General features: G+C 54.6%; 2 protein-coding genes across 2 annotated transcripts; one reads left to right on the forward strand and one right to left on the reverse strand.

Moving 5' to 3' along the window:
- The first annotated feature begins 3 nt into the window (after positions 1–3).
- On the forward strand, positions 4–7,610 carry SLC30A2 (solute carrier family 30 member 2). Its single transcript, XM_052635483.1, has 8 exons — positions 4–53; positions 754–968; positions 1,922–2,068; positions 2,739–2,892; positions 3,677–3,851; positions 4,592–4,697; positions 5,992–6,126; positions 6,615–7,610. Exons 1-8 carry the CDS (start codon positions 4–6, stop codon positions 6,758–6,760), a joined length of 1,128 nt encoding a protein of 375 aa, XP_052491443.1. The 3' UTR covers positions 6,761–7,610.
- A 1,521-nt stretch (positions 7,611–9,131) lies between these two features.
- On the reverse strand, positions 9,132–26,407 carry EXTL1 (exostosin like glycosyltransferase 1). Its single transcript, XM_052663785.1, has 11 exons — positions 25,233–26,407; positions 18,596–18,686; positions 18,198–18,305; positions 17,277–17,396; positions 16,617–16,749; positions 16,312–16,418; positions 15,169–15,258; positions 14,373–14,459; positions 13,626–13,786; positions 10,709–10,883; positions 9,132–10,544 (listed from the first exon to the last, which is right to left on the reverse strand). The coding sequence occupies exons 1-11, from the start codon at positions 26,006–26,008 to the stop codon at positions 10,362–10,364; spliced, it is 2,031 nt and encodes a 676-aa protein (XP_052519745.1). The 5' UTR covers positions 26,009–26,407; the 3' UTR covers positions 9,132–10,361.

Consider the following 26,407-nt stretch of genomic DNA (forward strand, 5'->3'; position numbering starts at 1 on the left):
CGCATGAAAGCGGGCGAGAGGATGCATCTGTTGGACACCAAGCTTGCAGTTGGGTAAGGAGAACCTGGGGAGGGGCGGGAATTTCAGTGGCCTCAGCCCCATCTTCCCGTCTGCCATACTGGCAGTGGTTGGTTTTGGCGACGGCTCGATCTGGGACCACCCCCCCAACCCCGACAGGAGGGGTCGGGGGGAGGTGGAGGAAAGGGGAAACTGAGGCTGAGCACAGGGACCAGTCACTTCCTCGCCGCAGAGCACAGATCCTGACCCCTGCGGATTCGTGGGGGAGTGCGTGCCTGGAGCTCCGCCCCGGGGCTGGCACTTAGCCCGAGGACCGCCCCGCCCTGGGAAGCCCGGTGTCTCCAAGTCCTTGTGAAGGGGGAGCTGCTGTCTTCCTTTAGCATGAGCTCTGAGACTTCTCCGCGCTCCGCTGGACCGGCCCAGCCCAGCACCGGCACCCCCCCGCCCCGCCCCCGGCTAGTTCCCAAGGTCTTTCCCTCCTCCAAGCCCTGGGAGGGATGGAGGAGGAGGAAACACACGGAGCCAAGACTCCAGGACTGGTCATTCTCCAGCACCCTCCTGCAAGGAGGGGCTTCTGGTCACTCCTTAGAGTCTGTCGCGCTTGGAGTATATCCTTAACTCTTTTGCCGAACGGGCGCAGGGGAATGCGCAGGCCCCGCAGAGAGATAAGACTAAAGTCAGCCCTCTTTGCTCCCATCCCAGCTGAATCTCCCCTCACCCTTCCTCTCTGGACAGGACTTACACAACTCTGTGGCAGGATGGGACCAGCGGCATCCCTCCGTCTTCACCTGGCCTGGCCTTGCAGCCCACTGAGCTGGCTCCCCAGAGCAGCCATTACTGCCATTCCCAGAAGGGTCCTGGCAGTCACGGTGACCCCAAGAAGAGGGCCTGGCGCCAGCTCTGTGTGGCTTCTGCCTTCTGCCTGTTGTTCATGATTGGGGAAGTCATCGGTAAGAACTCTGGGCTAATTCAATGAAATTGGCACATGGGTAGTCTGGATGACCCAAAAGGCTTTTCTCCTGAATGTTCCTGTAGTATTCATACTAACAGCCCCATTTACTGTATGCTTGCCATGCTAATAGTAGGCTTCCCTGGTGGCTCAGAGGGTAAAGGGGCTGCCTGCAGTGCAGGAGGCCAGGGTTCCATCTCTGGGTGGGGAAGATCCCCTGGAGAAGGAAATGGCAACCCACTCCAGTATTCTTGCCTGAGAATCCCATGGACAGAGGAGCCTAGTAGACTACAGTCCATGGGATTGCAAAGAGCCAGACGTGACTGAGCAACTGTCACTCACTCACACCATGCTATACCTCTTACACGCGCACTGTCTCATGCAATCGTCACAACAACCTCGTGCTGTCATGGGTCCTGATAGTCTCATTTTTATGATGAAACTGAGGCATCATAAGGTTAAGTAACTTGTCCGAGATCGCACAAAACTAGTAGGCCAGGAAAGACCTGAATGCTAGAAGAAAACAGCATTTATTGAGTACCTACAATGCCTTCCAAGTCCATTTTGGGTTTTTTGTTTGTTTGTTTTTGGTTGTTTAGGCCCATGGCTTGTGGGATCTTAGTTCCCTGACCAAAGATTGAACCCGAGCAGAGGGTGCCATGAAAGTGGGGAGTCTGAGCCACTGGACCGCAGCGGTATTCCCCTCCAGGCCCAATTTGAACTCAATTTTCACATTCATCCTCTAAGGAGATTTTGCTAATCCCATTTCACAGATGCTAGAAGTCGAGGCTCGGAGAAAGGAAGTCACTTGTTCATGGTTACACAGCTAATGGTGGAGAGGTCTGGAATCCCTTGTCTTTCTCCAGAGCTCATGGTTTCCCTGCTGCACACACTCTCTGGGAAACTGGCTCTTTGGGGAGCCGATAAGGATCCTCCCTCCTTTTGGCCCTGCAGGTGGGTACCTGGCACACAGCTTGGCGATCATGACAGACGCAGCCCACCTGCTCACTGACTTTGCCAGCATGCTTATCAGCCTCTTCTCCCTGTGGATGTCTTCCCGGCCAGCCACCAAGACCATGAACTTCGGTTGGCATCGAGCTGGTGAGGGCCTGGTTGGGATGAGGGTGGAGTTGGGGGAGGGGGTGGGTTAAGATGTAAGTTCTTAGGTGAGTGCACTGGGTCCCTGCGTAAAGCCAGGAAGGGTGACTTTGGTGGGGGAAGAGGATGTCAACCATGACTTTTGTCCTTTGGGAGCTCCCAGTCTGATGGGGGTGCCCTGGTCCCCTGTCCTCTGGGAGTTCCCACCATGCAGGAAAGGAGAGTCCGCCTTCCTGAGAGGGCAAGCTGTATTTATTTAAGAATAAACAACGTTGGGGTTCACTTTGCACATAACGCCATGGATTGGCTCTAGGGGGGAGGGAGAGGTCAGCAAAGCCTTCTGAAGTTCATCTCTGGGCTGCATCGTCATTCTCTTGCTGGGAGATGGCCCAGCCTCTGTTCCTCAGAGCCTCAATTTGCCAGCTGAGCAATGAGTGTATATTTAATGAGTCAGCTTCAATTGAAAAGGTTGTCCCAGATGATGTCTTGAGCTTCTTCTAGCTCCAGCCTTTTCAGATGTACGAGTGGTGGGGTGAGGTGCCAGCCATAGCACCTCCAGCAGAGCCATACCTCCAGTGGGACCCAGGCTCAGATTTTGTGGGGAGGGAGAGGGGGCTCCTTAGCCTCAGGGCCCCATGCTAAGATTGGTACTGGGGGCCGGGCTCTTCCTCAGAGATCCTGGGTGCCCTGCTCTCTGTGCTGTCCATCTGGGTCGTGACGGGGGTGCTGGTGTACTTGGCGGCGGAAAGGCTGATTTCTGGAGACTATGAGATCAAGGAGGAGACCATGCTGATCACGTCGGGCTGTGCTGTGGTCGTGAACATCATGTGAGTGTGGCCTGGGGTCCCTGCGTACCCTCCCCCTCCTCCCAGGCATACCTGCCGGCCTGCTCTTGTTGTGGGTGGGGGCATGCCCCACACCAGGATGGCTGCAGGATCAGAATCTCCCTCGTGGGCTGAGCTCTGGTGCCTGGAACACCTGGGCCCTGCCTGAGGCCTGGGGCCAGGCCATCAGGAACTGTAAACCTGGGGCGGCATCAGGTCCCCACCCTCTATGTGTCCGTGAATAACCAGAGACAGGCTTCCTTCCTGTTGCGGGCGGGGTGAGTCTAGTGCTTACAGGAGCAGGGGTCCCTAGGGACAGAATCTCAAGGCCCTTTTCAATCTGATGTGCCTGAAGCTGGTCTCATTGAGACGCAAATTGTGTAGAGTGGGGGTGTCTATTTTGGGTTCTCTCCCCCTTGCCCAGTGGCCTTGGGCAAGCCAGTTTCCTCTCTGGGCCTCAGCTTCACCCTCTGTGACATGCTGAGGGGATCTCGATCTCCTCTGTAGTGCCCTTCTGCTCTGAGGTTTGGCACTGGGGCAGCTTTGTGCCCAGGTTCAGCCTGGCATTGGATGGAGCTGAGCCCCTCCTCCCGTTGGCAAAACTCTGAACCAAGGCCACGTTCGCTGGGCTCCTTCCGTGGCCAAAGGGATCATGCAGTCTTGGGTGGGGGTTGGGATTTTGACCCCCACAGGGAGGTCAGTCCTGATGGGGGCCTCTGCCTGGCCGAATTTGAAGCTTCCATCTGCTCCCTCAGCGAGCCCCTGGACTTTGTCTCCACTCCCATAGAATGGGGTTGATTCTTCACCAGTCTGGCCATGGACACAGCCACAACCCCGAGCACGGCCACAACGCCAGCCAGGAGCAGGGAAGCCCCAGTGTCCGAGCTGCCTTTATCCACGTCATTGGAGACTTTCTGCAGAGCTTGGGCGTTTTGGTGGCAGCCTTTATTTTATACTTCAAGGTTAGAGCTGGGGACAGGGGGAAGTAGGGGAGGGGGTGTAGGTCACCTGGGGGCTTCTCTCTGCATAGGACCCTTTCCAGTTTCTAGCTCCCTCCCAGCTCTGGGCAGAAGGGTGGGAGAGGGAAGAAACATTTACCCAACACCCACTAAGCATTAGCACTTCTGATGTTGATGAGAATCCTGAAGGGAGGTGATGGTGTTTTCTGCAGCCCAGAAAGGTTCAGTGACTTGCACAGTATCACTTAGCTGGTAAGCTGTGGAGTCAGATTCAAATCCAGAACTGTAGGCTGCTGAAGCCTGGGCATTGCCCATTACATAGAGGCAGTGGGGTGTAATGGAAAGAGCCCAGTGTTGGGTTTGAAGCCTAGATCACCCCTTGCTAGCTGCATGATGTAAAGGAGTCCCTTGCTCTAATTGAGCCTCTGTTACCCCACCTATAAAGCTGGGATGTTGGGCCAGATGGTGCCTAAGATTGCATTTAGCTCTGTCTGTGGCTTAGCCTCTTGGGCAGGGAGGGGTGGGAAGGCATGGTGTCTTATCCTGAACTGTGGTATGTCCTGCCTGTCCTTCTGGACACAGAATAAAAGGTAGAGAACTGGGGAGGCAGGGTCAGGGTGAAGCTCATGCCCACCCCGCAGAAAAAGCCCTTCTCCCTGACTCACTGCTAGGTGGGAGGGGAGAAGGGAGGCTGAGGTGTTGGCTGGTGACCCCCCAGCTCTGCCTCTCCTTTTTCCTTGTAGCCTGAGTACAAGTTTATAGACCCCATCTGCACCTTCCTGTTCTCCATCCTCGTCCTGGGGACAACCTTGACCATCCTGAGAGACGTGATCCTGGTGCTGATGGAAGGTAATCTGAACTTGGAGCTCCCTTTTCGCTCTTTATTTTCCAATGCAAAGATAAGTTCGAGTCTGTGTATATGTGGGCTTCCCAGGTGGCCCAGGGGCAAAGCATCTGCCTGCAAATCGAGCAGACACCAGTCTGATCCCTGGGTTGGGAAGCTTCCCCTGGAGGAGAAACTGGCAACCCATTCCAGTATTCCTGCTTGGGAAATCCCACGGACAGAGGAGGCTGGCGGGCTACAGTCAATGGGGTCACAAAGAGTCAGACACGACTGAGCATGCACTGTGTGTGTGTGTGTTGGTTGTGAGAGTACATCACAGCACATGGTGGGGGGGCAAGGTCTGGAGAACCTCCTGGGGTCCAGGCTAATCTTGACATTGAGCAGGGTCCTCAGGTGTGGTTGTTCTGGAAATGTCCCCTGGATCGTCCTTTCCATCCCTCTACCCCCAAGGGTGCCTTCTCCCTGCTGGGCTGTGTCCTCCCTGCCAAGTCTGGGGGCTTCCAGGTGTGTCTTTAGCAGCTGGCCCTCCTGCCCTTCCTCATATGCTTCCTGAGTCTCCACTTGCCTTCCCTTTTGGAGTGAGGATTATGCTTCTCATTGCACAGTGCTGGGGGGTGCAGATTGAGGATGAGAAAAAGACAGTCGGAGTTGGACAAGAAACACTGCTGAATCCACTCCAGCTCAGGCCGTCTTTCCTGAGGCGCTCCCGCCTCGGGAAGACGTGGCAGGGCTTTGAGGGGTGCTTAGTGGTAGCGAATGGTCTGCCCGAGTTACCACACCTACTTACCTGGCTTTCTGGCACCCAGGGTCTGGGGCCATACGTCTCTGTGGTTGGAATCAGTCTGGATCCTGGTTTGGGGTCAGCCTGAGTGTTCAGCTGCAGGTCAGAGCATTTTCTCCAAGAATGTGATGGACCCAGATAAAAATGATGACAAGGATGCCCCATGGGGGTGCAGGGAGCCCCGGGTTGCCTTCTTTATCTTAAAAAAATTTTTATATCAAACATACTCAGGGAAGAGGCACTATTCTAGGCACTAATAGGGTGATAAACCAAACAGTTGTCCTGCTCGCATACAGAGTTTCCATCTGAGACAGGGAGATAGCAAGAAACTAACAAATAAGGTCATTTCTGACAGTGTCAAGTGTGAAGAGGAAAATACAGCAGGGTGACATGATGGGGCTCGTTTCGGGAGGCAGGGGTGACCTCAGCTCTGCTGGCCACGGAGGTCTGCGTGAGGCGCTGTGTGAGGAGCAGGAAGCAGTGTGGGTGGGAGGCAGCCCTGTCCCTGTCGTCCTCAGGGACCCCCAAGGGCGTGGACTTCACAGCCGTGCGGAATCTGCTGCTGTCCGTGGAGGGCGTGGAAGCCTTGCACAGCCTGCACATCTGGGCGCTGACCGTGGCCCAGCCTATCCTGTCTGTCCACATCGCCATTGGTGAGTGGTGAGAGCACTCGTGCAAGAGAGGCAGCCAGGGACCCTGGGGCCATCCCTGCCCGACCTGCCCAGATGATGCCGGGTGCTCACGGTGCCGGTGCTTTGGATCTGACCCCATGCTGAGTACTGGGCATCTGTTATTTATTTGATCATCAAGGTCCCATTTATAGATGAAGAAACTATAGCGGTGGGAGGTGGTAAAGGCACTCGCCCAGGCTTTTACAGCTAGTAAGTGGCAGAGGAAAGACTCCGAGCCTTTAAGCCAGAGCTTTTCCGGCCCTTTCAGGGTTGTGTGCCAGGTGTGGGAACCAGACGGTTGCCTGGTACGGGAGTGAGTCTGGGGGTTTCTTGATGTTCATGGCCCCCTATCTTGTTCTGCTGGGGCTAGGACTTGAGACTTGCCTCCTACTCGCTCCTAAGGGCCCAAGAGTGAGTAACTGGTTCTCTGGTGCCTCCCCTCTCCCACCGCGTGTCTTCTCGGCCCCCAGCTGAGAATGCAGATGCCCAGGCTGTGCTGAAGGCAGCCAGTGACCGCCTGCAGGGGATGTTCCACTTCCACACCACGACCATCCAGATCGAGGACTACTCTGAGGACATGAAGGACTGTCAGTCATGCCGGGGCCCCTCGGACTGACCACTCGACCAGGCATCAGCAGGGCGGGGACAGGCCTGCCAATGGCTGGATTGAGTGTCCCCCGCCGACCCCCAGGCTCAGCCAGGTCTTTGCCTGCCCTGGCTGGGTTATGAACCAGGTCCTCCTCCTGACCGCTGCTCCATGTTCAGTGACGAGGGGCCTTGTCCAGAAACGGGCTCCTCCCTTGCCTCCCTCATCTGACTACTGCCAGCCCCAGGAGGGGAACCCGGCAGGTATGGAGCTGGTGTCACCGTGCTCCTCCAGCTCCCGGCGGGGCAGAGTTCAGGCCTAGTCCTCAGCTAATGCCACCCAACTACCAGCCTCTGGAAAGGCAGTGAGGCACGGAGAGAGGTGACAGAGGGGAGACCGGCCTCGTTGTCTCCTCACCTGCCTGCCTAACTCCCCATTTTTGGTCTGTCTGGCCTCTGCCTTATGCATCTGCGAAGCAGCTCTGCGAACCGAGCCCCCTTCCTATGCCTCCGACAATACGCTTCAAGGAGGCCATAGGCCACAGAAATCAGGATCCAGGGGGCACCTGAGGCTGATCTGTGCCTGAATCATTTCAGTTTGATTTCATTTCACGTTTCCTTTTCCTGGAGGGAGGGGGCTTCTGACTAGGTAAGGACCTGCTGGGTTCCTCTTTCCTTATCCCACCCTCACCCAAGAAGCTGTGCCAATGCAAAGGTGCCCTGGCATGAGAGGTGGAGGTGGGTGGAGCCCCAGAGCTCCCCGGCCACCCCTCTTGCTCTGATCGTGTCCTGGGGTCAAGGAGCCTGACATCAGATATGGTTGGGCCGGCTCTGTTGCCAGCATGTCCTGGCCTGCTCAGAACTTGGGGATGGACGACAAAGCAGGCACAACCCAAACAGGAGCCCCCGGCTTCCTGAATTAGAAGGTGGCTCATGCTTCCGCGATGAAGTGGAGGGACGTGTCCCCAGTCTGTGTCGCAGAGGAGGCATGCTCCCAGGCGGCAGGCGGCCCTGATCTAACGGTCTGTCTCTGCCCTCAGGCGGGTCAGGGCCTGTCTCATCTGTGGACTGAGAACGTGGACACCCACCTCACAGGGTTGTTGTGAGGCTTGGAGCCAAAGTGGGCTGAGCACATGGTGGTTGTGGAAGAGTGGCTCCTTTTCTCATCATTCTGGAAGGATGGCCAGAGGAGCCAGGTGCGCTCCCAGCCTCCTGGGGCAGCATTGGGTTTGTCTTGACCCTGTCCTGACCTATGGTGGGAGCAGGAGGGGCTGGTCACTCTCACCTTCCCCTCTGAGCCTCTCTCTTCCCATCAGTGAAATGACCTCTTTGCGCCTTTTCAGCACTCCCATCCAGGGTTGCCTGTGATCTCATTCTATCTGCAGGTTCTTCAGCCCCTTAAAATCAGGGGGAAGTTGTGTTGGCTTGGATATGTGTGTGTGAGACAGAGAGACTTCTGGTTGATGGAGCTCCATTCCACCCCAGTCTTCCTCCCCCCAGCCATCACAGGCCACAAGAGCCCAGATCGCTGTGCTATATGCCAAGTCTGCACACCCCTCTCAAGAGACAGCCATTGCTGTCCTCCCTTTTTGCAGATGAGAAAACTGAGGCTCAGAGAGGTTGAGTCACTGGCTCAAAGTCACACAGCCGGTGTGAGGCAGGTATGGGATTTCTGCCTCGTTCCCCTAGGCCTCCCCCTACAGCAGGGGCTGGGGACCTGCTCTGGGCTGCATGTTGGTACAGTATGAGCCTTTTGGCCTGGCAGCCCACAGGTGAGGCCTTGCCAAGGCAGTTCAGCGTTCTGGGTGCAGCAGCTAGGAGTGCAGAGGGAAAAGGTGCCTCTTTCCCCATCTGGGCCTGGCACTTGGAGTCCTCCCCACCCCGGGAAGACTGCCTGGGCCGCAGCTGTGTACTTCCTCACCCACTGTCCTTGACTCAGGGCCAGACTGTCTCCCCTCCCCTTTAACTCCCAGTGCCCCCTCCACCTCAAGAATCTAGCAGCCCGTGGCTCCCCAGAGAGAGAGCCTTCTCGGCACCCCACACTGTAAGCAGCTCCAGGGATGACCTGAGTCATCTAGGGGCCAGAGGTCAAACTGGAGGATGGAGGTGGGAGGCCTTGGAGTGGCCTTGGGGACAGCATGTTCTGGCCAGCAAGCTAGTCACTAGTCACGGGAGTTTCCAGAGCTGCGAGGCCATCAAAGCAGAAAAACACCCGATACCCTGGACCTGGTTTGGACCCACCGTCCCCGTCCCCCTCTCTCAGAGTGGCCCCAGATCCCAGGCGAGACCTGAGTCCCCCTCCCCCGTGCAGCTGCCGTGGAGGTATTTATAGCCTGAGCGTGAGGCAGCAAGGACACGCGCTTTTATTTCGGAAGTGATAATTCCAGTTCCAGGTGGGTGAGCCCAGGAGGACCCAGAGTCCCCTCCCCTACTCTACTCTCACTACCAGGGCCCTGGGGACCGCCCCTGCTACCACTCAGCCCGCCTAGAAACGGCCCCCCTTCTTAGTCCAAAGTGTGTGGGCCAAACCAGTTTTCAGACGTCAAACTGGGCACCACCAACCAACCTCCAAGACCCCGCGCCCTCTAATCCCACCCAGCAGGCGTTTAGAACTCCCTTCTCGGTCCTGGATCCGCCTGCAATGCAGGAGACCTGGGTTCGATCCCTGGATTGGGAAGACACCCTGGAGAAGGGAAAGGCTACCCACTCCAGTATTCTGTCCTGGAGAATTCCATGGACTGTATAGCCCATGGGATCACAAAGAGTCGGACAAGACTGAGCGACTTTCACTCTCGGTCCCGGAATAGGAAGCGCGGCTCGGTGCTGACCTCTAATGGACGAGGCTGATAGTGCGGGACGACGGCAGTGCCTGAGCCGAGGGGGCCCGAGGGGCCACCGGCGTGCCCACCTCCTCCCCTCCCAACTCTGCTCCGCCTGGTCGAGAAGGAAGCCCTGAAACTTGCTTCCCGGCGCGTCTTTGCTCCATCCCTGAGGCTCCAGGATTGTGCCCGGCAAGCCAGGAACCTGCGGCAAAGATGCCTCCCGGGGGTGTAGGCGTGGAGTTCACTGCGCACACCTTGTCCACGCCCCCGCCCACTGTCGGCACAGGGCCCAGGCCCGTAGCTGATGTCTATCTGATCGTCAAATATTTGTGGCGTACATGCCAGGCCAGAGAGAGGAGGCCACGGCCCTGCCCTCCCGGGGGCCTGACAGTGTACCTGTGCAAGCCAGCATGAATAAGGGGACTACGGGACACACCGGCTGTGAAAGCGCAGAGGATCGGGGCGGGGGTGGGGGTCAGGCAGGTTCGTGGAGGAGGCGAGGACCTGAAAGAGAAGCAGATGTTAGCTCGGCAGAGAAGCCAAGAAAGGCATTCCAGGTAAAGGGTCTGCGAAGGCAGAGGCCAGGCGGCAGATGTAGCGTGGAGCACGTGGGAACTGCCGCTGGGCTGGAGGAGGGGGCGAGGCTGTTGCTGGCCAATCGGGATCGGCCGTGTTGGGCTCACCGGCAGCCTGGATTGGGTCTCCAGATATTCCAGGGGAGGGGACTGCGGCTCCATCCCCGCCCCCAACCCCGGGCAGGTTGCAGCGCCCCCTGGGAGCCGGGCCAGGGTCTCAGCTGGTTGGTTCCTCCTAGGGCTTCTCCAGGCTGCGATACTTCTTACGCAACACAGACACCGGGTCCTTGAAAAGCACTGGGTCTAGACGGAGGCGCGATGACACTAGGGGCATGTGGCCGAACCCTGCCGCCATCTGGTTGAGGCAGTCCTGGGCGGCCGGCTGAGGCTCCGCTCTGAACCGCGGACCCCCAGGCGCCTAAGAGGGGGCAGAGAAATGCGTTGGGGGGGGTGCTTCTCTTACTTGGAACCCCGCCCCCCCCCGCCCCCCCCCGGCCCGTGCAGCACAAAGGATTTCGGTTAGACAGCCTGGCTTCCCTAGCCAGGGCCCTCCCAGTGCCGACCACGCCCCTGGGGCCTCACCAGTGGAGGAGGTCTGGCCTCCTGATGCCACGGCCCATAGGGCACCTTGATAGGCGGCAACTTGGTGACGGCTGCTACTAGAAAGTTCATCAGGACATCCACGCAGGGGGGTGACTCATCTGCCAGAGTCCTCAGAGCCTTGGGCAGGGAGTGGGTGAAGAGGGTGTGGTAATACCTGGGTGAGAGGAGAGGAATAGGAGAGGCTGCAGCCCGATTCCCCCCCAAGGCCGAATTCTTCTCCCTCCTGGCCTCACTCTCCCATTGACCCCAAATTCCTAAGCTTCTTGTGAAAGTCCTGCACCCTTTTCTGAGCCCTGGCTGCCTCCAGGAGCTCCCATCCTGGGTATGCTCTGCTCTCCACTACTCTGTGCCCTGTGGCTTCTCTGCAGCCAATAGTGAAATGAAATGCAAAAGAAAAAAGAAATGCAGAAAGGCAAAATGATTGTCTGAGGAGGCCTTACAAATAGCTGAGAAAAGAAGAAAAGCTAAAGGCAAAGGAGAAAGGGAAAGCTGTACCCATCTTGAATGCAGAGTTCCAAAGAATAGCAAGGAGAGCTAAGAAAGTGATCAGTGCAAAGAAATAGAGAAAACAATAGAATGGGAAAAGGTAGAGATCGCTTCAAGAAAATTAGAGATACCAAGGGAACATTTCATGCAAAGATGGGCACAATAAAGGACAGAAATGGTAGGGACCTAACAGAAATAGAAAAGGGGAGTCGCTCAGTTGTGTCCAACTCTTAGCGACCCCATGGACTACAGCCTACCAGGCTCCTCCATCCATGGGATTCTCCAGGCAAGAGTACTGGAGTGGGGTGTCATTGCCTTCTCCGACACAGCAGAACTATACACAAAAGATTTTAATGACCCAGATAACCATGATGGTGTGATCACTCACCTAGAGCCAGACATCCTGGGGTCCAAAGTGAAGCCAGCCTTAGGAATCATCGCTATGAACAAAGCTAGTGGAGGTGATGGAATTCCAGTTGAGCTATTTCAAATCTTAAAAGATGATGCTGTGAAAGTGCTACACTCAATATGCCAGCAAATTTGGAAAACTCAGCAGCGGCCACAGGACTGGAAAAGGTCAGTTTTCATTCCAATCCCAAAGAGAGGCAATGCCAAAGAATGTTCAAACTACTGCACAATTGCACTCGTCTCACACACTAGCAAAGTAATGCCCCAAATTCTCCAAGCCAGGCTTCAACAGTATGTGAACCAAGAATTTCCAGATGTTCAAGCTGGATTTAGAAAAGACAGAGGAATTAGAGATCAAATTGCCAACATCTGTTGGATCATAGAAAAAGCAAGAGTTCCAGAAAAACATCTATTTCTGCTTTATTGACTACACTAAAGCCTTTAACTGTGTGGATTACAACAAACTGGAAAATTCTGAAAGAGATGGGAATACCAGACCACCTTCCCTGCCTCCTGAGAAATCTCAGGAAGTTTCCAGGTCAAGAAGCAACAGTTAGAATCGGACATGGAACAACGGATTGGTTCCAGATTGGGAAAGGAGTATGTCAAGGCTGTATATTATTACCCTGCTTATTTAACTTATATGCAGAGTACTTCATGCAAAATGCCAGGCTGGATGAAGCACAAGCTGGAATCAAGATTGCCGGGAGAAATATCAATAACCTCAGATATGCAGATGACACCACCCTTATGGCAGAAAGCAAAGCAGAACTAAAGGGCCTCTTGATGAAAGTGAAAGAGGAGAGTGAAAAAGCTGGCTTAAAACTCAATATTCAAAAAACTAAGATCGTGGCATCCGGTCCCATCACTTAATGGCAAATAGATGGGGAAACAATGGAAACAGTGAGAGACTATTTTATTGGGCTCCAAAATCACTGCAGATGGTGATTGCAGCCATGAAATTGAAAGATACTTTCTCCTTAGAAGAACACTTATGACCAACCTAGACAGCATATTAAAAAGCAGAGACATCACTTTGCCAACAAAGGTCCATCTAGTCAAAGTTATGGTTTTTCCAGTAGTCATGTATGGATGTGAGAGTTGGACTATAAAGAAAGCTGAGCACCGAAGAATTGATGCTTTTGAAGTGTGGTGTTGGGAGAAGACTCTTGAGAGTCCCTTGGACAGCAAGGAGATCAAACCAGTCAATCCTAAAGGAAATCAGTCCTGAATATTCATTGGAAGGACTGGTGCTGAAGCTGAAACTCCAATACTTTGGCCACCTCATGTGAAGAACTGACTCATTTGAAAAGACCCTGATGCTGGGAAAGATTGAAGGCAGTAGGAGAAGGGGACGACAGGTTGAGATAGTTGGATGGCATCACCAACTCAATGGACATGAGTTTGAGCAAACTCTGGGAGATGGTGATGAACAGAGAAGCCTGGCATGCTGCAGTCCATGGGGTCACAAAGAGTTGGGCATGACTGAGCGACTGAACTGAACTGAACTTTCCTTTCCCTCAGGCTCCGTGGGGCCCCCTCCCCTGGGCTCTGAGTCTGAATTCAGGCAGAGTGAGAAGGAGGAAAGGATCAGCTGGTTCCCAGGCCTTCAAAGATGGCAGCCCAAAGAGTAGCTTCAGGGAGGCTGTGGATTTACCACACCTCCCCCAAATCCAAACCCTGTCCATGGCCTCTGCATGGCTCTGCTTAAAATACCACTAGCTGCCTTTGGTTGACTATCTGTGTGCGAAGGACTTCATGTACTTTTCTTATTTGATGGTCATACCAGCCCTGTGAGGTGAGTACACTTTACAAATGAGGAAACTGAACCTCAAGAGAGGTGGGGAGACTTGCCCATCACAGCACTGGGAAGTGGCCTTGAACCTGGATCTCTGGGCTATATGCTGGCTGTGTGTGTCCACTCCCATACCACCCTGCTCCTGGTTCAAAGAGGGGGGTCTCTGTGACCCTCTGAGTCCAGTGCCAGTGTTACCATCGGTACCTGTGGTAGAAGGCAGCTGAGGTGAGAACCATGGAGAATTCATTGGCCCTCTCGCCAGTGTAGCCCCAGCCCCCCTGGGCCGCATCCCAGAAGTGGCTCCATGTGAGAAAGCCGACCATCCGCTCTGGGAAGCTCTGCCATACCATGAAAGCGAAGTCCACCTGGGGAGATATTTAAGTGAGGTGTGAGGAAGGACTTTCTGCCGAGCCAGGAACATCGGAGACATGGAGTCAAGGCCAGCCCGGCTGAGAGGACTCAGGGGAGAGGAGATGGCAGCCTGAACATGTCCAGGGGTTGCTTAGGAACTCCCCAACTGGGAAATAGAAACAGTGCTTTGCAGCTGGGAACTGAAAATATCTTCAGAGAGTCTGTGAAGTGAAAGTTGCTCAGTTGTGCCCGATCCTTTGCAACCCCATCGGCTGCAGCCCGCCAGGCTCCTCTGTCCATGGAATTCTCCAGGCAAGAATACTGGAGTGGGTAGCCATTCCCTTCTCCAGGGGATCTTCCTGACCCAGGGGTTGAACCAGGGTCTCCTGCATTGAAGGCAGATTCTTTACCATCTGAGCCACCAGGGAAGCCCAAAGAATCTGTGGAAAGCTTTTGTTAGACTTCTAAGGAGGGGGCTGATGGCTCACCTGGGTGATGTCTAAAGCAGGAGGCTAGACCTCTTGATCTTTGATCATCCCAGCTCCCGGACTCTGAGGGGCTGCCAGGACCCACACAGGAGTCCTCTTGAGGGGTCCTCACCTCACTTGTGGAAAGACTGCTGTGGGCGTCCAGGCTCAGAATGGCATCAGTGTCGATGGCGCTGTACGGGAGGAAGCGGTCACTGGCCTGCAGGGGGACGGGATGGAGGGCAACTCAGCTGTGGGACCCCTCCCCAGGCTCCCACGGTGAGAATCTGAATATCTGCTAAGCAGGATCCCCACCCTCGCCACCCCCTGCAGGCATGGTGTAAAAGGAAGAGCCGTGAAAACAAGTCTGCAAGGAACTCGGACCCGAGGACCTCGCTTTCCCTCTGCGGATTTCAGTCTGTCCTTTGGTTAAATGGGGCCATTGATGTCTAGGTTCCTTCCAGGTTTGACATTTCAGGATTCCTCTAGTGGCACATCAGATGCTCACCTTAACCCTGGAAGGGGTTGTTAAATATCCTTTGTTTCAAAGAGACAGCTTCAGAGAGATGGGCTTGCCCAAGATGGCACAGCAAGTGGTTGTGTTACACCAACCCAGATTCTCGGAAGCCACCTGCCCCATCCCCACCCCCGCCCCAAATGCTGCCACCTGTCCAAGTTTCCCCTCTCTCCCTTACCTGAGACAGCAAGGTAGTCCCTCTGCCTTCCCTCATCACACAAAACTTGGTTCTCTGGCAGTACAATTCACAAGGATGGAAGAGAATCATTTCTATTAGGCCTGCAGCTGAAACCCATGGTATGATTTCTCCAGGCCCAACTTGAAGTCCAGCTCAGGCCCAAGTGAATCCTGCCGTGTGTGTGTCCCCCAGATCCCAGCCTTCTGCCCTTCCTGTGCCCCTCCCCATCCTCACCTTCCTGTGCCCATCAAGGACTGTCAAGGGCACTGCTGTCTCAGGCCACCTGGGTGGGGGTGGCTTCTTACTGCTCCAGAGAACCAAGATCTAGAAGGAAAGACGGGGGAGGATGTCCTGAAGCCTGGGGCAGAAGGTGGTGGTGGGAGGGGCTGTCCCAGGAGTCCTCTTTCTCAGGGTGGAAGAAGTTTAGGGGAGCCGCTGCTGTAGGTGGCTTTGGAAGGAATTTAGTTGGATCCAAGGTGCATTCATGGCTGCTGTGTTTTTGCCTCTGGGTTTCTGGAAGGCATGAATTCCAGTAACACACAGGTAGCTATCTGTAGCGTTAGAGCTCAGGTCACACCTAGCCTGGACCCTGACCCCATCCCCATCTTTTCTCGAAGGTTTTCATTCTCTTCCTCTTGCTCTTTTATCATTCCCAGCCCAGCTCAAGCCCATCTTTGAAGCTGCTCCATCTGTGCTCTGGCTGAACAAACTGCTTATTTCCTTTTCATGTACTCTCGAGAGCCTATCTGGCTTCTCTGGAGTGACATTTGACAGTCTGTGCTCTGGGAGATGCTAACTAAATATGAATCTGGGGCAGAATCCTTTCCTGCTTTTTCTCTGCATCCTCAGCATCAAGCCCAGGGTGCTCAGAAAATGCCGGATGAGCAAATGAATGCATGTACGTTTACTTCCCTGGTGGTTCAGACGGTAAAGCGTCTGTCTACAGTGCGGGAGACCTGGGTTCGATCCCTGGGTCAGGAAGACTCCCTGGAGAAGGAAATGGCAACCCACTCCAGTATTCTTGCTTAGAAAATCCCATGGACGGAGAAGCCTGGTGTCCATGGGGTCACAAAGAGTCGGACACGACTGAGCGACTTCACTTTCTTTCACTTCACGTTTACTTCAACCTCCCAAGAGGTGCCTGTTTTTCAGGGGGCTTCATCAGTTTCCATGAGGGAAGAGGGGATAGAGGTGGGGGAAAGAACCTAGGGAGAAACTTGGAACTGAAAGAGGAAGGCAGCAATGGTACTTGAAAATCCTTCCCATGACTCTCCCACAATGTGTGGTTATCCTTGGTATCCAGATGTCTTCAAGGGCCCCACCCTGTTCCTTGCCCCTACTCTGGATCCAAGCACCCCAGCTGGCAAGGGGGCAGACCTGGGCACAGTGCTGGGCGCCTGCCACCGCCTGGATGAGCTTCAGGGGGGGCTGGCCTGGAGCCCCCACCCAAATCAGGGCGCTGAACCTGCCCAGAGGACGAGAGCCTGGAGGAACGAGACACAGGCTGTTAGGGTGGGAGGGAACAGAACCTCCTGGAGAATGACCTGAGGTGGGAACCTGGGGAGCCGGGAGGGGTTGGGGGTTTGGAGAGGGGCTTGGTGGGACCTTAGGGTTGAAGCTGGGGCAGACTTGGGGCGAGTTGACGAGGGGACTTCAAGTTGTCCCATCCCTAGGGCACTCACCTTGTTGTAGGTGGTAGAAGGGGAAGTCCGAGGGGCTTGTGGAGAAAGTGGACAGGGCCAGGAGTGCCCCTGGGGGGCTGTTCCACAGGAGCGAGGGGTGAGCAGATGCTCCAGAGATTCGGTCCTGAATAATCTGCAAAAGGAGAGAAGGCTGGGCAGAGGGCGTGGCCAGTGTGGCGGTGGGCGGGGCCTGGGGAAGCGAGGCAGTCCCACGCCACCCTCTCCAGGAATCGGGGAGGGCAGCATCTGGATCACCAGACGGCTGGGGACAGCAGGGTTCAGAGTCCAGAGTAGGGGTCGCTGCCTGATGCTGTCTGCACTCATGGCAGACACCACGAACAGGCCATGACGTTCTTTCCGGAACTAGAATCCCTGCCAACACAAGCCCCAGGCAACCAAGGCCCATCAACTGGAGCTGGTGCATGCTTAGAAATCTGTTTGCTACAGATGTCGCTCTAGAGAGGGGGAAACTGGGCCAAGACCGGAGAAGGAGCTCATTCAGGAGCTTGGAGCCAAGTCTCAGATTCTTCCCAGAAGCATCTTCAAGGGGGAAGCCTAAGCACCAGGGCAGAGGAGGTGTTTGAAGAGAGGAGCATGGTGAGGGGACAGGGATGGGGTGGAGCCAGGCATCCGAGTCCCCCTCAAGTGAGTCCCCCTCACCTCCAGAGTGGTATGGATGACTTTCTCGATGGAGGAGAAGTACGCATCCCACAGAAACTGGGCCTGCTGACGCAGGGCAAGGACCCGTGTGAGGGGCATCTCCTGGAGGGCAGCCAGGACCTGGGGCCAGAGGGAGAAAGGAAGCATGGGGCCCTGGCAGGCTGTGACTGACCTGGTGTGGGGACAACCTAGGGTGCGGGTCTGGAACCAGAAGTTGGCTCCCGCGGTTCTCTACGTGGGTTGGCAGCTGTCATCCTTGGCAAAATCCCAGGTAATTTAGCAAGTGTTCAAGGGTCACACAGAGCTGGGTTTAAATGCCACTTAGTAACTGTGTGACTGTGGACAAAGCACTTAACATCTCTGAGTCTGCTTCCTCATCTGTAAAGTGGACAGATAGTCCTGGCCTCATAGGGTGGTTGCAAGGATTAAATTAGCTGATAGATATTAAGTGTTTAGCACATTGTAGAGGCTCAGTGGAAGGAAGCTATTCCTGTTAGCTTCTTGCCCTGTTCTCCACTTCTCAGGAGATTCGAGGCTTACGTTTATATTTTTCAGAGATGAGCAAAGTTAGTTTCATCAGACCAGAAAATCACTGAGCATTTTACTTTCCCACTCCAAGCTCCATGTAGGCACTCAGATTTTGGATTTTTTGGTGACTTTTCCTTAAGCTAGGTACTTAAGCAGTCATGGACCAGTAGGATTGGGCCCATGGAGACCATCTAGTCTAACTTATCCCATTGTACAGATGGGGGAACTGAGGCTGAAAGAGGCTGAGGACTTGCTCTCAGAACCCCAGAGGCTTAGGGCTGGGGTTAAAGTCATCAATATACATAAATGGAGGATAGGAGTGAGGGCTAGGATCCCGGGGTCCCCCCATGTCCCAAGTCCAGTCCCCACCCCACAGGCAGGGCCCTGAGCTACCTGAAGTGGGAGCCTCTCGTCAGCTACAACGGCCGCCTTGGTCCAATCGATGACTTCCGAGAAGGGCAGCTCCCAGCGAGGGCTGAGAAGCACAGGAATGCAGCCAGCCTGGGGGGTAGGGGGGTCACTGGGGAGCCCAGTCCCAACTTGCACACACTCTCCCCTCCTCTCTGCTGCACTGGGGGCAAGGGGTAAAGAGGAGAGAAAAGTGGGATTTTTCTGGGGATGGGGGGTTGTTCTGCATGGGGTGCAGTGAATACGGCTGAAGACACACCCGAGTCTCAGAGTCAAGGAGTGGGCAGCTCACCGCCCCTCCCCACTGGTCTGGGCTTAGACCACCCTTCCAGTTCAGGAGTGTAGTGGGAGAGGGCCGGGGGGTGCCCCCATCCAGGTTGTACCTGCAAGGCTTGAAGGAAGTGCAAGGCATCAGGACTGCGGCCAGGGATGAGGCAGAAGGTGGCATTGGGTAGCGTTGCCCGGGGGTGGGTCCTAAAGAGGCACAGGAAGGGGTCCTGCACATAGAAAGCCTAAGACAGCTGCCCCCACCCCAGCTCCCTTGATGCCCGCACCCCAGCTCCCTTGATGTCCCCACCCCAGCTCCCTTGCTGCCCCCACCCCAGCTCCCTTGATGCCCGCACCCCAGCTCCCTTGCTGCCCCCACCCCAGCTGCATTGCTGCCCCCACCCCAGCTCCCTTGCTGCCCCCACCCCAGCTCCCTTGCTGCCCCCACCCCAGCTCCCTTGATGCCCCCCCAGCCCTCCACACTAACACTCCCAAATTCACAATGTGCAAGCCCACCATCATGTTCTCATATTTTAACATTCTTGCATGCACACAGCCACACACTGTCCCCGTCCCACTGCTGAAGCAGTGGGCAGGAACCCTGAGCTCAAGCTCTCTGCCGCTGCCCTCAGGATTAGGCACCTCCCTTCTCTTCTCTGGACCATGGTTTGCTCATTTGGAAAATGGGAGGCAGCCTAGCTGCTGTTTCCACTGACTTGGGCGCGTACATACGCATTTGCCCTCCCACCACTCGCCACACGCAGACTTCTGGGCACCCCTCACCTGAGTGGCCTCCATGCCCTGCTCTGCCCCCATCCTTAGAGCCCAGGCCCGTGAAAGGCTCTTCTGTCCGAAGGTGGGCTGGGCCCCCAGCCTGGAACCACACAGGAAGCAGCTGCCCAGAGAGGCCCCCTCGCCCAGAGGACAGGCCTCCTCTGTTCCTCCCCCTCCCCTCCCCCCAGGCCCAGGGCCACCCTCAGGCCGCGTGTCTGTGAGGGGCGGGGTAGGAGTCACAGCCTCCTCAGAGCCACTACCTACCCTGGGACTGCCCAGCCAGGGAAGGAGTGCCATGACCTGGCTACGGGGTGTGTGTGTGTGTGTGTGTGTGCGGGTATGTGTGTGTGCATGTGTGTGTACAGGACTTTGGGCTATGGGGTATGTGTGATGCGGTGTGTGTGGTGTGGTGTGTGTGTGTGTGTGTGGTGTGATGTGTGTATGTGTGGTGTGGTGTGTGTGTGCACACATGTACGCATGGGTGTGCACAGGACTCTGGGCTATGGAGTGTGTGTGGTGTGGTGTGTGTGGTGTGGTGTGTGTGTGTGTGGTGTGGTGTGTGTGTGTGTGGTGTGGTGTGTGTGTGTGTGTGTGTGTGTGGTGTGTGTGTGTGTGTGTGTGGTGTGGTGTGTGTGTGTGGTGTGCTGTGTGTGTGGTGTAGTGTGTGTGTATGTGCAAACACGGGTGTGCCCAGGACTCTGGGGCCATAGACCTGCTCTGAGTGGGACTGAGGAGTAGGGCTGAGAGGATCCCAGGACCCTTCTCACCTACAGCCTGTCTGGTCCTGAGTCTCAACTTTCAGGAAGCAATCCTAGGAGCAGTTAGCCTCTGGACCAACCTTCCTTGAACAGATGGGGAGACTGAGTCTCAGAGAGCCCGAGGACTGGCTCAGGGTCTCAGAAAGGGTGGGGGCTCTGCTGGAACTAAAACCAAGGTGTGCTGACCCCTGACCCTGGGTTATCTGGACTACCCTGGAGCTGCTGCCCAGGGGTCTCCCAGCAGACCCTGCTTTCTTTGTCTGATGCTCAGGTGTCCATCAGGCTTCTCCTGGAAGAAGCCACAAGTTAAAAACAGGACACCCTCCATCTCACTAAAAGCCACGGCGCCAGCCAGATACAGTCCTCTCTTCCTCCTCAATAAACCCCTAAAGGACTGAAAACTCCTAAGTTGAAGGCTACGGAGAAACCAGAGCCAAATAACTTACTGAATAAACTGTACCAGTCAGTCCTCGTTAACCTCCACTGTCCCCTCTGTGTGTGTGCACGTCCTTCTTCCTCAGCCTGAAGCACCCGTCCCTGCCTTGCAGCCTGAAGAGTTCCCCCTACTCAGTCTTAATGTGTAAAGTTCAAATATCACCTCCTCTGGGAAGCCCTCCATGGTCTCTCCAGAGATGGTGCCTTCCTCTCTGCTCCCACAGCCTCTCCGTGCCCTGAAGAAGTAATGAACTGAGCTAACCTTCACTGAGCATGTCCTTTGTTCTAAGTGCTTTAAGTACTTAGACTCACTTCATTCTCACAGCAACCCTATGAGATGAGAGGTATGTGTACACTCCATTTTACAGATGAGGAAACTGAGGCCTAAAGAGGTTCCGCGGCTCTGAAGTAGAGGAGCCAGGCAGGCAGCTCACCCAGCCTCTCTCTGCTTAACAATGTCTGTCATAACCAGGGACTTGCCTGTCTCTCTAATAAGACCGAGCTACTTGAGGGTTGGGGCTGTGCCTCCTTCAGCCAATATCCCCAGGGCCAAGCAGAGAAACCCGCAGAGAATGGGCATTCAGTGTGCAACAGAGGGGAGACTCAGAACCAATGGACCAAAGGTCTGAAAGGTCAGTTTGGCACAAATTCTAGTAACGGAGCTGGCTGAGAGTAGTCAGTGGGTGGCCTTGGGAGGTGTCCAGTTCCCTATCAGAGGCTGGTTGAGCACTGCATGGCATGTGTGTGTGTGCGTGTGTGTATGTGTGTGTGTTGTAGAAGGGATGTCATGGTGACTGCTGATCATCTGTGACTGTGTAAAGTGTTTGCCATGGACTTGGGCCCTCAGTGCCCAAGGCTGCTGGTGAGGTGACTCCGCCCATGGCCCCAGGCAGGGCAGCATTGCAATTTCCAATGCCCTAGGCTCTGGCCTTTGCAGCCTCTCAACCATAAAAATATTATAGACATTATATTCGACAACTGTGTTGGTATAGAAATGAACCTACTAATATATTAAAGCATTTTCTTTTATTCAAAAGTTCATTTCTTTTTTCCTTCTGATTTTCAAAGAAATGAAAACAGTTTCATGGGCTCCTACAATATCATGGGCCCTAGGCACTGCACCTCCTGGGCCCAGTGGCGACAGGGCAGGGGAGCTTAAAACATGCATTAAATTTATGTTAAAAAAAAAAAGCAGGGAAGAACCTATGCACGTTTATATCCACACAGAGTACTTCAGAAAAGACAAGAGAGACTAGCAACGGTGTTTAGCTCCAGGAAGGAAAACTGGGTGGCCGGAGACAGGAATGGCAGGGAGTTATTACTGTACACCCTTTTGTGCCTTTGGAATTTCGTACCATGTGAATGAATCCCCTATTCATAAAAGTAAATAAATAACAATTTAAACTGTTAGAGGCTTATTCCAAAGCAACAGGAGACTGTTTAACGAAGGTGGAAAAATATGTGCTTTGGAGCCAGAAATGTGCGGTTTAATCTCAAGCTCTGCAGCTCATAAGTGCCAGGTCAGAGCAGTGAGGGAGGCCCCGGTGAACCAAGGAGCTTGTCACCAAAGGCCCTTGGCTGGCTCCCTCCACCTCTCTGAGCCTCAGTTTCCTGTCCCCTGAAATGGGGATAGTAACACCTCCCTTGAAATGTGCTTGAGAGGATTAGCCATAGCTGGCACAGCACCCGCCCCGGAGAGCGGAGAGTGGGCTCTCCCCAAATGCTCCCTTTCGCCCTTCCCCCCACCCCCAGCGGGGTAAATGTGGGCCAGTGGCAGGGACGTGAATCCCCGCTTTCTCTGGCTAGCACTTGTTTATTCAGGCCACCTTCCAGGGCCGGCCCACAGCTGCGGGCCTCCCTCTCTCTGTCCCTATACTTGACTGCTGTTCAGACAGCTGCCTGGCACTGCAGGGAAACTGAGGCTCCAGCTACTCCAGAGATTACAAGTCCTGATGCCTGCAAGTGGGTGGAGGCCAAACACAGAACTGCTTGAAGTTCGGGGGACAGTTAGAGGCTGCCAGGCATGACACCTTGGAAATAAACTATCAAAAAGACAACTCAGACGGTGGCCCACAGCTATTAGAAAATCTTGGCTGGTTCTGGCCAGTTTGGATTCAATCAGTAAACATTTAGTGAGCTCCTACCTACCATGTGCACTCCCCAAGTTTCAGTTTCTCAAAATTCAGGCTAAAATACCTTTCAGATTCACCAGTAACTGACAGCATTTAGCATTCACTAAACTGTGGAAAATTCTGAAAGAGATGGGCATACCAGACCACCTGACCTGCCTCTTGAGAAATCTGTATGCAGGTCAGGAAGCAACAGTTAGAACTGGACATGGAACAACAGACTGGTTCCAAATAGGAAAAGGAGTATGACAAGGCTGTATATTGTCACCCTGCTTATTGAACTTATATGCAGAGTACATCATGAGAAATGCTGGACTGGAAGAAGCACAAGCTGGAATCAAGATTGCCGGGAGAAATATCAATAAACTCAGATATGCAGATGACACCACCCTTATGGCAGAAAGTGAAGAGGAGCTAAAAAGCCTCTTGATGAAAGTGAAAGTGGAGAGTGAAAAAGTTGGCTTAAAGCTCAACATTCAGAAAACGAAGATCATGGTATCTGGTCCCATCACTTCATGGGAAATAAATGGGGAAACAGTGGAAACAGTGTCAGACTTCATTTTTTTGGACTCCAAAATCACTGCAGATGATGATTGCAGCCATGAAATTAAAAGATGCTTACTCCTTGGAAGAAAAGTTATGACCAACCTAGATAGCATATTCAAAAGCAGAGACATTACTCTGCCAACAAAGGTCTGTCTAGTCAAGGCTACGGTTTTTCCTGTGGTCATGTATGGATGTGGGATTTGGACTGTGAAGAAGGCTGAGCACCGAAGAATTGATGCTTTTGAACTGTGGTGTTGGAGAACACTCTTGAGAATCCCTTGGACTGCAAGGAGATCCAACCAGTCCCTTCTGAAGGAGATCAACCCTGGGATTTCTTTGGAGGGAATGATGCTAAAGCTGAAACTCCAGTACTTTGGCCACCTCATGGGAACAGTTGACTCATTGGAAAAGACTCTGATGCCGGGAGGGATTGGGGGCAGGAGGAGAAGGGGACGACCCAGGGTGAGATGGCTGGATGGCATCACTGACTCAATGGACGTGAGTGTGACTGAACTCCGGGAGTTGGTGATGGACAGGGAGGCCTGGCATGCTGCGATTCATGGGGTCGCAAAGAGTCAGACACGACTGAGCGACTGAACTGAACTGAACTGAACTGAAAGTCAGCTGAAAGAACTTCCTGTAACTAAGAATGGCTAAGTGTCTAATCAGAAGTAAGGCCAGGCAAATGAGTAGAGTCACCAAAGGTCAGCTCTGTCTGAATTTGGAGCTTGAGGTGCCTGGGGGGATCCCCAGCACTTCAGGTGCGGTCCAGAAGATGCCTGCTAGGGATGGGTCCTGGCAGAAGGGCCATGGGGACTGAGGGACAGGTCTGCTGTTCCTAACCTGGCTGCGGGGCTCCCTGGAGACCACGTGCCTTTGGGAGGTAGAGAGATTCCAGTCCCACAAGAGCCCTGTGGCTGAGAGAAGCCCCAGAAGCCCCAGGCAGAGGCAAAAATGGAGCTTGGCCACGTGAAGAATTCCTGGGAGGGAAGTGGAGCTCAGAATAAGCCATGTTGTTCTAGCAAAGAACAGGGAGATATCTGACACAGGGGACAAGAGAAGGATTCTAGAGTAACAGGTTCCAACTCCAGTCTGCCCAGCCAGCCTGTGGATATTGCTGGCTTCCTGGGGGTACAGAGGGATTAGTGCTTAGGGGTTAACTGCTTTACCAACTAGCCCAGGTAGAGACATTTTTGCATGAGTTCTCCATGTCCCCATGGGTTCCCATGTCCTTTGTATGTATTCAGACACTCTCACTGGTGGGAATGCTTTTGCAGGTCTGACTTTATCCATATTTGCTATAGCCAAAGGCTAGAGGTTAATCCCCAAAATGAGACATAGGAGCAGCTTCCATCTGTGATCATGGCCCAGAGGTATGTTACAGAATTGATCATAAACTCCTGCTTAAAACCCAGAACTCTAATGCTGAAGGCTTTGGAGCCATGCAATCCTAGATTGAAATACTAGCCGTACTCTTTCTGGCTGAGTGGCCTCAGGAAACTTATTTAACCTCTCTGGGCTTTAGTGTCTGGTACACCAATACTTAAAAGAATAGAGATTAGTATTATTTTATGATAACCATTTATAAAATGTGCTTAGCACATACTGGTTCTTCTCTGGTAGCTCAAATGGTAAAGAATCCGCCTGCAAGGCAAGAGACCCGGGTTCAGATCCCCTGGAGAAGGGAATGACTACCCACTCCAGTATTCTTGCCTGCAGAATTCCATGGGCAGAGGAGCCTGGCAGGCTACAGTCCATGGGGTCTCAAAGAGTTGACGACTGCGTGACTAGCACAGGCACACAGTAAGCACTATAGACTTGTATGTTAAATAAAATGTTAGGGAAGGAGGGATTGGCATAAAAGAAGAGTAAATAGGAGTGAGTCACATTTTATGCTTTTAAAGATCCCCAAGAAAAAAGTCCAAAATCTTCCTTGAACACCCCTTGTAGCAGATCACCATCTTGGTGGTCATGTTCTCTGTTATCTAACCCAATTCCCTCCTGCTACAGCTGAGGTCTAAATTTGCCCATCTCAATCCTACCCCGGCTCCTGGGCTCACTCCCACCACAGACCCCTCCCATTCAGCCCCCGAGGGGAGAGGTCCACTTACTGCTTGGGTCCATGGTCCTGCTCACAGCGTCCGTCCCAGGGGCAGGCAGAGAAGTTGGTGCCCGCCGTGCGCCACCCGCCCCTCTCTTCTGCCACAGCTATCAGGGCCACCCCAGGGAGGGGGCTGTGCTGCTGCAGCTGGCCAAGGGCCCCCCCTCGCAAAGGGTGGGCTTCGGGGAGAAGCGGGAGGGCCACGTCAAAGCCGGGCCGGAAGGTGTCCACCGTGGGGCTGGCCTCGGCCACCATCGCCTGTCCCAGCTGGAAGATCCGGAGGCAAGGGGCGGGGTGGAGACTGAGGACCAGATGGTTCCTGCCCCCATCCCACTGCGGGAGCGCCGGGTGGCACTCTCCAGCAGGGGTGTCGGGGCTGAGGACGAGGACGAGGAGGCAAGCCTCCGCAGCGCTGGCTGTATGGTAGCGGGAGCCCTCGATGGAAGTCAGGACCTTGCGCGGAGTCTCAGAGATGGGTCCGACTGCCGAGTACACGAACACCTTGAGGCTACCACCTCTGCACTTTGAGGCATCAAAGCAAGCTTCCCGGTAACAGCTGCCGCCACGGGGGGCTTGAGGAGGTTGAGGGCCATATTCCAGGAGCTCCCCAGGCTGGGAGAAACTCTGCAGGAGCTCTGCGTCCAGCCAGCGGGGCCAGCCTTGGGGGTCCCCTGCCTGGCGTCTGGCAGGCTCTGCCAGGCGGAGAACTGGGAAGACTCTTAGCAGGATGAGGAGCCAGGAGGCCGACAGGGCCAGCCAAAGGGACTTTCTTCTCCATGACTGCATGTGGCCACTCACAGCCAGGGCTGCAGGAAGCAGGGGAAGCCAGGGGTTCACAGAGGGGGCCTCTGGGATGGGGATCCACCTTCTAGGTCAGCACCCTCATTGTACACATGGGAAGACTGAGGCCTATGAAGGGCAAGATCCAACAGCAAGTCACAAGTCATGGGCCAGGGAGGACCCCGCTCTCTGGCCCTGCCTTCTTGTGGTCCAGACTCTGCTTCCTTGGCCTTTGGACAACCAAGCCAGTTTTTGCCTTTCCCAGCAGGCCCCCTGCCCCTGGGTGCTGCTCAGGCTGATGCAACCCCTGTGCAGACTGCAAGCCAGTGTCCTTCTGCCCTCCTGGCTGCACCCCCTGACCTTGGCCTTGAGGGAGAGGAGGGCAGTCTGCCAGGCCATGGGGGA

This window comes from Budorcas taxicolor, chromosome 2, assembly GCF_023091745.1.
Source record: "Budorcas taxicolor isolate Tak-1 chromosome 2, Takin1.1, whole genome shotgun sequence".
Lineage (NCBI taxonomy): Eukaryota > Metazoa > Chordata > Mammalia > Artiodactyla > Bovidae > Budorcas > Budorcas taxicolor.